The sequence below is a fragment of the Poecilia latipinna genome, unplaced genomic scaffold (genome assembly GCF_001443285.1).
Source record: "Poecilia latipinna isolate Pla-1442-1.1 unplaced genomic scaffold, P_latipinna-1.0 Scaffold1455, whole genome shotgun sequence".
Lineage (NCBI taxonomy): Eukaryota > Metazoa > Chordata > Actinopteri > Cyprinodontiformes > Poeciliidae > Poecilia > Poecilia latipinna.
Genome location: NW_015114071.1, coordinates 122,408 through 134,519, shown reverse-complemented (window position 1 = coordinate 134,519; position 12,112 = coordinate 122,408). Strand labels below are relative to the sequence as shown.

At 37.4% G+C, this 12,112-nt stretch overlaps 2 protein-coding genes across 8 annotated transcripts in view; both read right to left on the bottom strand.

Moving 5' to 3' along the window:
- The window catches only part of mymx (myomixer), a 57,259-nt gene that overhangs the window by 27,964 nt on the left and 17,183 nt on the right, over positions 1 to 12,112 (bottom strand). The window lies entirely within an intron of this gene.
- On the bottom strand, positions 6,098 to 10,582 carry LOC106962750 (cystatin-like). Its single transcript, XM_015057352.1, has 5 exons — positions 10,495 to 10,582; positions 10,241 to 10,391; positions 8,193 to 8,344; positions 8,008 to 8,109; positions 6,098 to 7,918 (listed from the first exon to the last, which is right to left on the bottom strand). The coding sequence occupies exons 2-5, from the start codon at positions 10,326 to 10,328 to the stop codon at positions 7,832 to 7,834; spliced, it is 429 nt and encodes a 142-aa protein (XP_014912838.1). The 5' UTR covers positions 10,329 to 10,391; positions 10,495 to 10,582; the 3' UTR covers positions 6,098 to 7,831.

Below are 12,112 nucleotides of genomic sequence, written 5' to 3'. Positions count from 1 at the left end.
TTTTGCCACACCCACAAGGGTCAGTAGGCATTGACAGAGTTCATCATCATCTCATGTTATGTCAGTCTGCACAGGGTTGGTATCCATGACACACCAACATGTTTTAGAGTGTAAATGTAAGACATACAGTAGAAAAAACAGGTGACTTCCTGTCGGAAGTGGGCGGGGCTAAGGTGATGTCATCAATCGACCACCTAACTGTGATGAGGGCTGGTCTATAATGAGACATAGAAAGTCTGATGCAGCTGTGACCTGGCATTTGGAAGTTATTTCACATTCATGTTTCATGGTGAATAGTCAAAGTTTGGGACCTGCCTCCACATTTGGTCCGGCCCCCTATACAACACCAGAGAGCATTTAGATTTTTTTTATATATACCATATTTCCCGGACTATAAGCCGCTACTTTTTTCCTAAGCTTTGAACCTTGCATCTTATAGCCTGGTGCGGCTTATATGTGGATTTTTCTTCAACCACCAGGGGGCTCTTTAGCAGGAAGTGAATCACTGGAAGTCAAAATTGGAAATAAACGAAGAAAGCGCCCATTAAAATGGAATTATGTTTGAACAGGGAATTGATATTTGAGAATATTGCTGATCAGTTAAATAGCATTGCGGGGAAAAAGAAGATTTTTTTGGTTTTTTAAATTATACTGGGATCATTATGAGAATTTGAGGCATAGATATTAGGATCCAATAGATGGAAGTAGTGCAACAATAATGAATGCAAGCTGCTGTTGAAATCTGAAGAAGAAGAAAGCGCCCATTTTTATTTAGCACATGCTAGTAGCAGACACGAAGGATCAGCACTTTTACTGTTAAAGTTACTGTTCGGAAACTACCGTAATCAGTTCAGTTAAATCTAAACTTGGCAACTTTTTCTTTTTCAACTGTAATAAATGTGACATTGAATTGACCTGTTATGACTCAAATATTGGGTGTCCGCCCCCCTCTGCTGCTGCATCGTTGTGGAATTCCTGGAGCGGCAGAGATATCTGCGGTTTATAGTCCGGTGCAGCTTATATGTGTATGTTTACGTTTTTTTTTTTGTTTTTGTTTTTTTTTTAAGTTTGGGATTGCCGCTTGTAGTGCGGAAAATACGGTATTTATTTCATAAATAGTGTTATTTCCTGACTTTGGTTCTGTGAAGAACCCAGAGGGGGTTATTTGATTGTGCTTTCTGGGAAATACATTTTTACATTTAGGCACTCCTGCAATTGTCACACTTTTTCTGTTACAAACTGACTCCGGCCCCCCACCAGAGAAGGGAAAAGTTATGTGGCCCTCACAGGAAAAAGTTTGGGGAACCCTGTCTTTGCTGATCAGAACTTTGGAACAAAGAAGCAAACAGGGCTTTTCTTCAAGCTTTATTTTGGATTTGAATTTCATTAACTGCACACCTCATATATGATTCCATTAAGATAAAATCCAAAAGGAAATAAGACACGGTAAAAAAGAAGCCCTTTATAAATTCAATTTAACACAATAAAGTGGTGAGTCTTTTTTTTATCCAAAACTAACGTTTCCTCTGCCAAAATATAAAGCACTCTGACAATGATGAATTCATCTGACTTGTAGCTGAAGCAAAACGTCTGACTTGTACTTAATGATATTGCAGTGAGGAGTCATCAGCTGTGGAATAAATCCACAAACACACCACTTATTTGACCATAAAGTCTGCAAGCCACACAGTTATAGAACGTGTCCTTTCTTTTTGCAGAATCATCATCAATTGTTTTCAAATTTATAGACAATTTTGTTACCTATCTTACCATTTACTTAGATTCTCTGTTATCACTAAGGGGTTTCACAGGCTGATGGAAACAAACTACATTCTTTGTTATCTAATAGATTTTCTTAAAAAAAACAAAAAAAGATTTAATATTTTAGCTCTTACATTTGACGATGTGTCAGAATGTTTACATGAAACCACAAAGTTGCACTTTAATGTTGTTTGATTTGTTTCCTGACTGTTGGCCGTGATTTCGTGTTCATGGCTGAACAGTTGAAACTCATCAAACTCTAAACTTAGTTTGGATATGTTTACATTTTAACCACTATATTGTGTTACAAAATTAAACATGTCTATTCAGGACACATTGCATCCATTTCTCTACTTACTGGGTATAATGAGTTCCTCCATAGGCCCAGTTCCCAAACACAGGTTGAAGACTGACAGACATATCAGGAAGGACAATGGCAGAGACATATTTGCTTCCCAACAACTTGCCAGCTACAGACGTTCCCAAGAACTTTGCAAGATACTGGAAAGTCCAGGTCTATTTTATAGGAACCAAACATAAAAAAAGAAACTATTAAATACAACAGAACAGAAGAAAAACAGTTAAATATTGATTACTAACTGTAAAAAGTCCACATCAACCTTATAGATGTCGCTTCAGCTGGGGGGGAAATGGAGCAGAGAAAGAGGGAAACAGCTTCTGTGTTCTCTGAGTGAATGTGTGTTTGTGTGTGTCAGCATTCAAGCTTTTATGTTCAACCAGTCAGTGAAGACCACACCCACCTACAACCTGGGAGTGACGCCATGCATGCTTCTAAGCCATCAGCAGCCTTGGTGAGCATTGGAGGCAAACTGCAGAGTGGGTGTCTGGTGATGTCTCCCTGCTGCAGTTATTCAGGAAACTTCATGTTGAATATGTGGGCATGTCATCTGTTAGTGCCACGTATGTGGGGGTGTGCCTACAATTAGCTTTTTTTATTGTAGTTGAGCAAAAACCTGTTGCTGTACACAGTGAGTCAATGGAGGAAAATTGATCCACATAATAAATAAAAGAACTTAGTTTTTACCTCTCAAACGGTGGATTGGTGTGGCGTCTGCAGTGATGTGAAAACTACCGGTCTGTTGTGGCACTGCAAAAATATGAAGTTAAAAAAAAAACTAACTTAAAAGTAACTTTTTAGCAAGATACAGAAGCTTGTGTTTACTTCCTAATAAATCATTAGTGGCAAAAAAGTACTAATTCCATTGGTACATTATTTTACTTATATCAATATATTTTTCCTATGAGCAATGAGTACTGTCCGAAAGCACAAGGTTGTGGAGACAAGCGGCAAAAACACTTTTCCTGTGAGTAGGAAACCCTTTTTTGCCATTTGTCTCCACAACTTTGTTTATACAGCTACGGCCAATGACTTTTTCATGTCAATCTTTCGTTAAAAAAACTAGATTCATGACTGATAATGATCCATTATTTTCTTTTTAGTGTTTTATGTTGATCACAGTTTGATACTATCTATTTGCTTTCTGGAAATTGACTACAGATTGTCAATTATTCAGATTGTCAATTATTCAAGATTTGGGGATGTAAAATTTAGTAACCCTATAAAAGAGGATATTCTTGCATTTTCTTTTCTGGTCACTAGATTTCCTAGATGTTCCAAAAAATAGTTCATCAAAGTCCACCTTTGGGGCACAGATTTAACTTTTTGCAAAAGTAGTTAAGATCACATTTGCAGGGTGTGGGTTATTTGGCTCAAAGATCAAGAATTGACATGTTGCGGCATCTTGATTAAACAGGCAAATGCTTGGAAACCATCTAAGGTTACTCTAAAATATGTTTTGGTTTTCTTTTGTCATCTATTGTGACAAAATTAAGTAGAAAACAACTTTTAATGGGAGATTTGTTCTGGTAAGTTAACATATAGCATCTAAGAACGCAAGGTTGTAATAAATAATATACATAATGCAATCAAGGAGAAAAGTACCTCAAATAGACCAAGTGGATGAAACAAAAGCCACTTTTGGCTAACCTTGTTTAAATCTTGGTGTATCAATTATTGACTGAGTGAAAGTCAGTCAGATTTTTCTCAAAACACCAAGTTCCTTTTCTTGTGCTCAGGTTGCTCAGTATCTGAACTTGGAGCTACCCATCTTGGATCAGTTTCTGCTCAAACTCAGAGAGGAGGAAAACAGAGAGATTCAAAGGGTCATCAACAAGTAAGTGGGTAATTTTATTCACAAAAAGGATTTTATGTTGCTTCTGGTGTATTATTTTTGAAAAATACTTAACTTTACAAGTGCTGTATCGACATTCATATTTTCAGTACATTTGTCACAGATGCTTAAAGATGCAGTAACACTTGTTGGCCTCTTGGTGGAGCCAGACATCATTTTAACTTCCATGTTTTTTGATTCTCTTGATTTTCACTGATAACTTTCGTGGATTTGTGTTTGTGTCAGGTACCAACACCAGCACAGACTGCTGTCCCATATGCTGAGCTTTAAGATGTCCCCTCATATCTTAAAGCTCAGCATATGGGCTTTAAGTGGTCATACTTCTGAAGTCAGTGTCTAACCACTTCCGAAGTCAGTGGAAGGAAGAAAAAGTATTTCTGAGGAACTAAAATCATCTGAAAACATTTTCTTTTTTGTAACATTTAGATTATGAAAAAAAATTGGGGGGAAAAACAGTATAAAAAAAATGTATGATACAGCACAAAATCCTATAATGGAACTATATTTGTAGCTTTTTTTTCCATAAACTTGATTTTTTTTTTTTTAAGAAAAACTGTGAAGTATTCAGTTGTAAATTTTGATGCCAATATGTTTATTTACTGAATTTTAAAAGTGACAAATAAAACCTTTGTGTTGTTATTTCTGTAAGTTTAAGAACAGATTGCATTCCACTAATTTATATTTAAATTGGTTAGCATTTATCAGATAGAACAAACGAAGATTATTTGCCATAAAAATCTCATGAAAGACCTGTGTGGAATTTAGAAAGTTTCTCATCTCTGTGGGTTAATATAAAATATATGATTTATGTGATATATTATGTATTTATGTTTCACAAGCTTAGGGGCCTTTAAAAGTCAAACTGTAAAACAGGTAGAGTAAGTAAATGCTGAAATGAGGAAAACATTTTCAGTGTAAGACTGTAACGATGACACAGACATCTTATGCCGCTCATAAAAATCCACTGCGCATGTCATGGACTGCCGCGTCCGAGTGAAAGGTGGGCAGGGAGGTGGACGGAAGTGGTGGGAGTAACACAAACACGTAATTGGTAAGTCAAGTTATTGCTTGGATTTTAATCGGTGCATTTTGCATCCAGTGAAAACAAAGATGTTAACAAATAAACTGGACAGTATGCTGGTCATTTAGTGATATTTCCACAGTTGTGTTCTTGACTGGTCTCGAAATAAAATCCCAAGTCCTCAGCGCCCGAGACTGAGACAAGACCGAGACCAAATGCGGTCGAGTCCGAGACGAAACCATCAAAAAATGGTCTGGAGACCGGTCTCGACTACTACAACACTGATATTTAGTCACCATAAAACCAGACAGATGTGGAATCTGAAGCTCAGTCTTCTGTCAGAAATCTGGTTGGAGAGTAATAATGCACCATCACTGGGCTAGAGTAGTTTTAAGACAAACACTACAAACGTCCAAAAAAGTCACAAAAAACTGATAAACCAACGTTTATCCATTTTGCCAACAGTTATAAAAGCTAAACATATGACTTTTTGATTGTTCTCCCAAAAAAATAATCTACACCCAGTTTTACTATTTCCATTGAATTAGGTGCAACATGTTAGGGTGTGTATTAAAGGTTTCTTAAAACCAATCACAATTGTGAACCTATACAAATATTTTAGGCTGTTTTTGTTGGTGCACCCCCTCCACCGCCTTCTCTCTCTACTTTTCTTTCTGAGAGGGTGAGACCTGCTCCCAGCTCTCCATCTAATGAGTAAATTGAGTTTTCTAAATCTGCTGTGTATCACCCTGTCCAGAACTGAGGTAAACTGCTGGCCTGTTGAGAAAGACTCGCCTGGTTCCTGACGACCTCCATCCAGGTGTCCCACCCTTCTTCCCCCTGTGAGTTAGTCAGACTGAGAAGCCTGCAGCCAACTAGTTTCACAGACCACACATGTTAACGGTCGCTCTTTGTTACAACCTGCACTTGTTACTGAACCAGGTTGGTTTTAGTGACTCCAGGGTGTTTTACATACAGTTTTGGGGTTAAAGAAGTCTATGAAATGTTTTCCACCGTTTTCTCTCCAGAATAAGGCATCATAGCTATTTTACGACCATCAAAGAACTTTGAGGTGACTCATTAATTGAATGTCCACAACATCTTTTAGATTTTTCTTTATGCTGAATATTTATTAGTAAGACAATTTTGCGAAGGACAGTACAGCTTAATGCAATAGCAGAAATAATCAAATCAGAAAAATCAATCAACCTATCTATCCTATCTTTCCCTAATGCTGACACTGAGAACTAAATAGAGAACCTTTGAGAGATGGACGGTGTATGGAATTTCGAACTCCAGAACCAGCCTGACGATGAAGAACGTGTTCCAGCAGGAGGAGACTTACAACGCTGATTGATCAGGGCAGGTGTCTCTGCATGGATGTGAGGTCACACAGGCCTTAAGTGCTGCCAGGAAGAGTACTGATGTAGAGCTGCAGGTCTTGGATCTTAGAGTGATTTCCTCATGCGTGTTGCGATCCTCAGCTTCTTGTCTTGCAAATCTGAAGCCCCTTCATCTTGTTTCAAGATCTTTCTGGTACGCTGAGATGTAGGCGAGCTGAACGCACGGAAAGAAGGCCCCAGTTCCTCTTCTTCACCTTTGTTCGTTGCCTTTATCGTTGGGGTCTGAATTTAGATAATGAGAGGAGTGCAATTTGAGGCTGATCGGTTGGTCCCCGTGCACAGGACATTCTTCGACTATCTCTGGTTCAGGATCTTCTTCAGCTGCAGAGTTCTTTGTCCATCTCAATTTTGGCTAAAATCTGCCTGGAGGATCCAACCAAAGGTTCCTCTTTTGCTTTCACCTTTTATAGGGTTTCTCCACCCTACAGATACACTTGCATTAGCTGTCACTGTTGTCATGCTTGTATTATTGGCCGTCTGTTTGAATAGATGACCTCGTGTCCATCATTGTCTTAGAGACATTATGACCTGATCTCTGTGTTCATGTCCTGGTGTTGCTCAAATGTCTCCCTAAACTCTATACCTGCACAGTCTTTTTCTTCTAACAGTTTGAGTTGCAACAATCTGTTTCCAAATCATCAAACTCTGAGGTGTTGGTCATCTCTGCTCTCCTTCTAGTTCCTCTTTCCTCTAATCCTTCACCTACTATCTACCTCCAAAACAACATCAGTGATCTCTGATTGCAGCTACATATTTTACATCATTTCAAGTTCAGTATCAAAATCACATCTATAACCTCTTTAGCTTTAGATTTAGCAGTAATTTATAATATTATGATAATCATGCCTGATTAGTTACTCTTATAATCATATTGTGAGTAATTATAGGTGTTCTTATGAAAAGAAACCAGGAATCATCCATTATTCTTATTGTTTGAAACCAAAGTTACAGTTGTTCATTCTTACAAGAGAAAACATTATCAATATAAGTATTTTGCTTTGGGTCTTATTCAATTACTAATTTTGATAAGAATTTCTTATTTAAAACTTTCTTGTATTGAAATAAGGAATAGTCTCAAATATTTCTATAAATCCGCCGGCTGGAAATTTACTTCCTTTTATCATGAAGCCTGCTGTTCCTGTTTCATGGCTTTGCACCTCTCTCTCTCTCTCTCTCTCTCTGCCTGACTATGATTTCTAATGATTAAATACAAAAGGAAATAGGTTAAAAGTAAAGCTTGCATGAGACAAAACAAACACACAACCTCACTGATTTTATTGAAGTTTGATTTTACTTTTGGGTTTAGATGCTACTTTGTGTAATTCATTTTAAAGGTAACTTCATGTATTGTTACTGATAACCTAAAATCTCCAGCATGGAAATAATGGGATGATCTTTGGTTATCTTGACATTGTAAAAAAGTATTAACCCTTCTATGTAACTTTGTTGCATGTTTTGGTGTTCAGCTCATGTTTGTCGTTGTGGGGGTTCAAAGTCACAAAAAACTGACACTTTACTTGCTGTGAAAGAGAAGACGACAATAAGTGTTGAATGAAAATTGAAACTTTTCTTAATGGTTACATAAAGAACAGAAGGTGAAAAGATTTACCTCTTTGTCCAAATCGCAGCTTTTAATGTCAAGGTTTTGCGTCTTAAGACATTTGGTTCTTCCAAGGATTGCGTCAATTTTAAAGTTGATCATATTGGTTACCTGCAGAAAGACCCAGATAAAACAGTGAATAGAAGTATGTTTTGATTGGGTTCATTAAATTTTTTAAGGAAGATCAGTCCAACCTGGGATTTAGCACTGGTAACTGAGACCAGCTTGAACAACTCCTTGTCCTGTGAATCTTTGTTGTACATCTCCACAGCATATTGAGCCGCCCTCTGAACATCTTTTGACTCAAGACTTCTTTCAGACCAACCCCCTAAAAGATGCACTTTTTCTGAAAGACACATGTATATACACTGTAACATACAGCATATCAGTAACAATGTAAACAAAGATCACAGAATAGAGACAAAAACTGTTGAGCTTGAATCAGTTTGTAGGGCTAAAGAAAGGTCAAGAAAGAGTCTCATCATTCTGGCCCTTTTGACCAGCAGTGCAGTGGCTTTATCTCACATCACAGAACCTCTTTTACACAATGAAATAGGAAACTTAAACGGTCACCTTACAGCAGGACAACAACCATAAACAAACAATCCGAGCTACAGGAGAATTGTAAACTTCCTAGTGGAGCGTATGTTTGGATCCTGTGAGTATTTTTCCATTTACCACTTTATTCATGTTGTGAACTCTGTCATGCATGTAACTGGTGTTGACATGATTATTTCAAATTCACACAATTCTTGTTACTTCCACCTTATAAAGATGGAAGTATTTCAACCTTTAAGAAAATGCAACAGCTGTTGCATGTTCCATCCCCATCCAGTCCAAAACGAATTCTCATGTCTAATTGGAATGTGAAGAACTGGGTGTTGATCACACCCAACTTTGTACTTCCTTATTCAGCCTCTTAGCTGATCAGAACTTTGGAACAAAGAGGCAAACAAGGCTTTTCTTCAAGCTTTATTTTGGATTTGAATTTCATTAACTGCACAAATTAATGTCACCACAGATATGGTTTCATTAAAGTAAAACCTCAAAGGAATTATGACACAATAAGGTATTAGATTACAATAAATTATCCTTTTTACATCCAATTTAAAGACCTGCTAAATAGCAGCACTATCTTCTTTTTTTTATCCAAAACTAATGTTTCCTCTGCCAAAATATAAAGCACTCTGACAATGATGAATTCATCTGACTTGTAGTTGAAGCAAAACGTCTGACTTGTACTCAATGATATTGCAGTGAGGAGTCATCAGCTGTGGAATAAATCCACAAACACACAACTTATTTGACCATGAAGTTTCGTTTTTTTAAATAATACTGGGATCATTATGAGAATTTGAGGTATAGATATTAGGATCCAGTAGATGGCAGTAGTGCAACAATATTGGATGCAAGCTGCCCTTGAAATCTAAAGAAGCAGAAGAAGAAGACGCCCATTTTCATTTAGCACATGCTAGTAGCAGACACGAAGGATCAGCACTTTTACTGTTATAGTTACCGTTTGGAAACTACCGGTTCAGTTAAATCTAAACTTGGCAACTTTTTCTTTTTCAACCATAATAAATGTGACATTCAGTTGACCTGTTATGACTCAAATTTTGGGTGTCCACCCCACTCTGCTGCTGCTGCATCGTTGTGGAAAATCTGGAGCAGCAGAGATATCTGCGGTTTATAGTCCGATGCGGCTTATGGTCCGGGAAATACGGTATTTATTTCACAAATAGTGTTATTTTCTGGATTTCTTTCTATGAAGAACCCAGAGGGGGTTATTTGATTGTGCTTTCTGGAAAACAATAAATTTTTACATTTAGGCACTCCTGCAATGGTCACACTTTTTCTGTTACAAACTGACTCCGGCCCCCCACCAGAGAAGGGAAAAGTTATGTGGCCCTCACAGGAAAAAGTTTGGGGAACTCTGACTAAGGGGTTTCAAAGGCTGATGGAAATAAATTAGCTTCTTTGTTAAATAATAGATTTTCTTTAAAAAAAAACATGAATTAATATTTTGACGATGTGTCAGAATGTTTACATGAAACCACAAAGTTGCACTTTGATGTTTGATTTGTTTCCTGACTGTTGGCCATGATTTTGTGTTCATGGCTGAACAGTTGAAACTCATCAAACTCTAAGCTTAGTTTGGATATGTTTACATTTTCACCACTTTGTTGTGTTACAAAATTAAACATGTCTATTCAGGACACATTGCATCCATTTCTCTACTTACTGACTTTAATGACTTCCTCCACAGGCCCAGTTCCCAAACACAGGTTGAAGACTGACAGACATATCAGGAAGGACAATGGCAGAGACATATTTGCTTTCCAACAACTTGTCAGCTACAGACGTTCCCAAGCAAGATATTGAAAAGTCCAGGTCTATTTTATAGCAACAAAACAAAAAAAGAAACTATTAAATACAACAGAACAGAAGAAAAAGAGTTAAATATTGATTACTAACTCTAAAAACTCCACCACCAACCTTATAGAAGACGCTTCAGCTGGGTTGGAAAATGGAGCAGAGGAAGAGAGAAACAGCTTCTGTGTTCTCTGAGTGAATGTGTGTTTGTGTGTGTCAGCATTCTGGTATGTTCAACCAGTCAGTGAAGACCACACCCATTTACTGCCTGGGAACAGCCTTGGTGAGCATTGGAGGCAAACTGCAGAGTGGGTGTCTGGTGATGTCTCCCTGCTGCAGTTATTCAGGAAACTTCATGTTGAATATGTGGGCATGTCATCTGTTAGTGCCACATCTGTGGGGGTGTGCCTACAATTAGCTTTTTATTGTAGTTGACCTGTTGCTGTACACAGTGAGTCAATGGAGGAAAAAATGATTTGCATAGTAATTCAAAGAACTTCGTTTTTACCTCTCAAAAGGTGGATTTGTGTGGCGTCTGCAGTGATGTGAAAACTACCGGTCTGTTGTGGTTGTGAGAGAGCTGCTCACTGCAAAAACACAAAATCTTACCAAGCATTTTTGGTCTAGTTTCTAGTGCAAATATATTAGCACACTTGTTAGTTAGAAGTAACTTTTTAACAAGATAGGCTTGTGTTTACTTCCTAATAATAATAAATCATTAATGGCAAAAAAGTACTTGTTCCATTGGCAGATTATTTTACTTATAACAAGAAATTTTTCCCATGACATAAACAATGGGTACTGTCCGAAAGCACAAGGTCGTGGAGACAAGTGGCAAAAANAATTAATGACTTTGTCTTATTATTTATCTGTTATATTTTTCATCATGTTCACAGATTTATATTAGTAAACTGTCTTTGGCTTGTAATTTAAATCTTTTTTATATATGTATATATATTTGAAGGCAAGGCTTTTGAGTAATGTGGAATTTAAAAAAATATTTTTTCAATCAATCAAAGCTAACTATGCTGTAATGTATAAATATGAAATGTATTAAATATTCAATTGTAATATATATATATATATATATATATATAAATAACTACAGGATGTAATCAGGCCATTTATTTGCAGAGAACTAACAAATTATTACATTTATTTGATATTAACTATCAGTTTCTCAAAGCAACATGGTTGCTTCTCTCTTTCCTTGTTCGTAGTGGCTTTTGCTCAAAAACAAGTGATTATATCATTGTGGTATTAATACTGATATGTAACAGTAAACCTAATCATGTCTCATTATAGCTCACCATTTCCTCTCTCTGTAAGGTTTCTTATCTGTATTCTGCTGATCCTTTCCACCTCGGAGTGTCTAACCGTCCTGCGCTCCGAGGTGATGTCAGCCAAGAACTATCATTTTGCGCCGAGCCCATCTGGTCTGCAGCCGCAGCATCTGGCCGCAATTAGTCGGAGAAACAGACGATAGCCATGTTTACCTCCAGAAACAAGAGGCCGTAAGTACCGCTAACACAAAGACAATGATGCATGGACTACTGAGTGAGGCATGTTCTCATAGGTACAGAGACGATAAGACTGGGGCAGTTTACCATTCATCTTTCAAGAGAGACCAATCTATGTGAAAAACATCACGGATATTTGGGCTGAACCGTGAGAGAAAGTCATGCGATGACAATTTCAGTCGTGATGAATCCACATTTCCCTCCATCCTCTTTATCTCTGT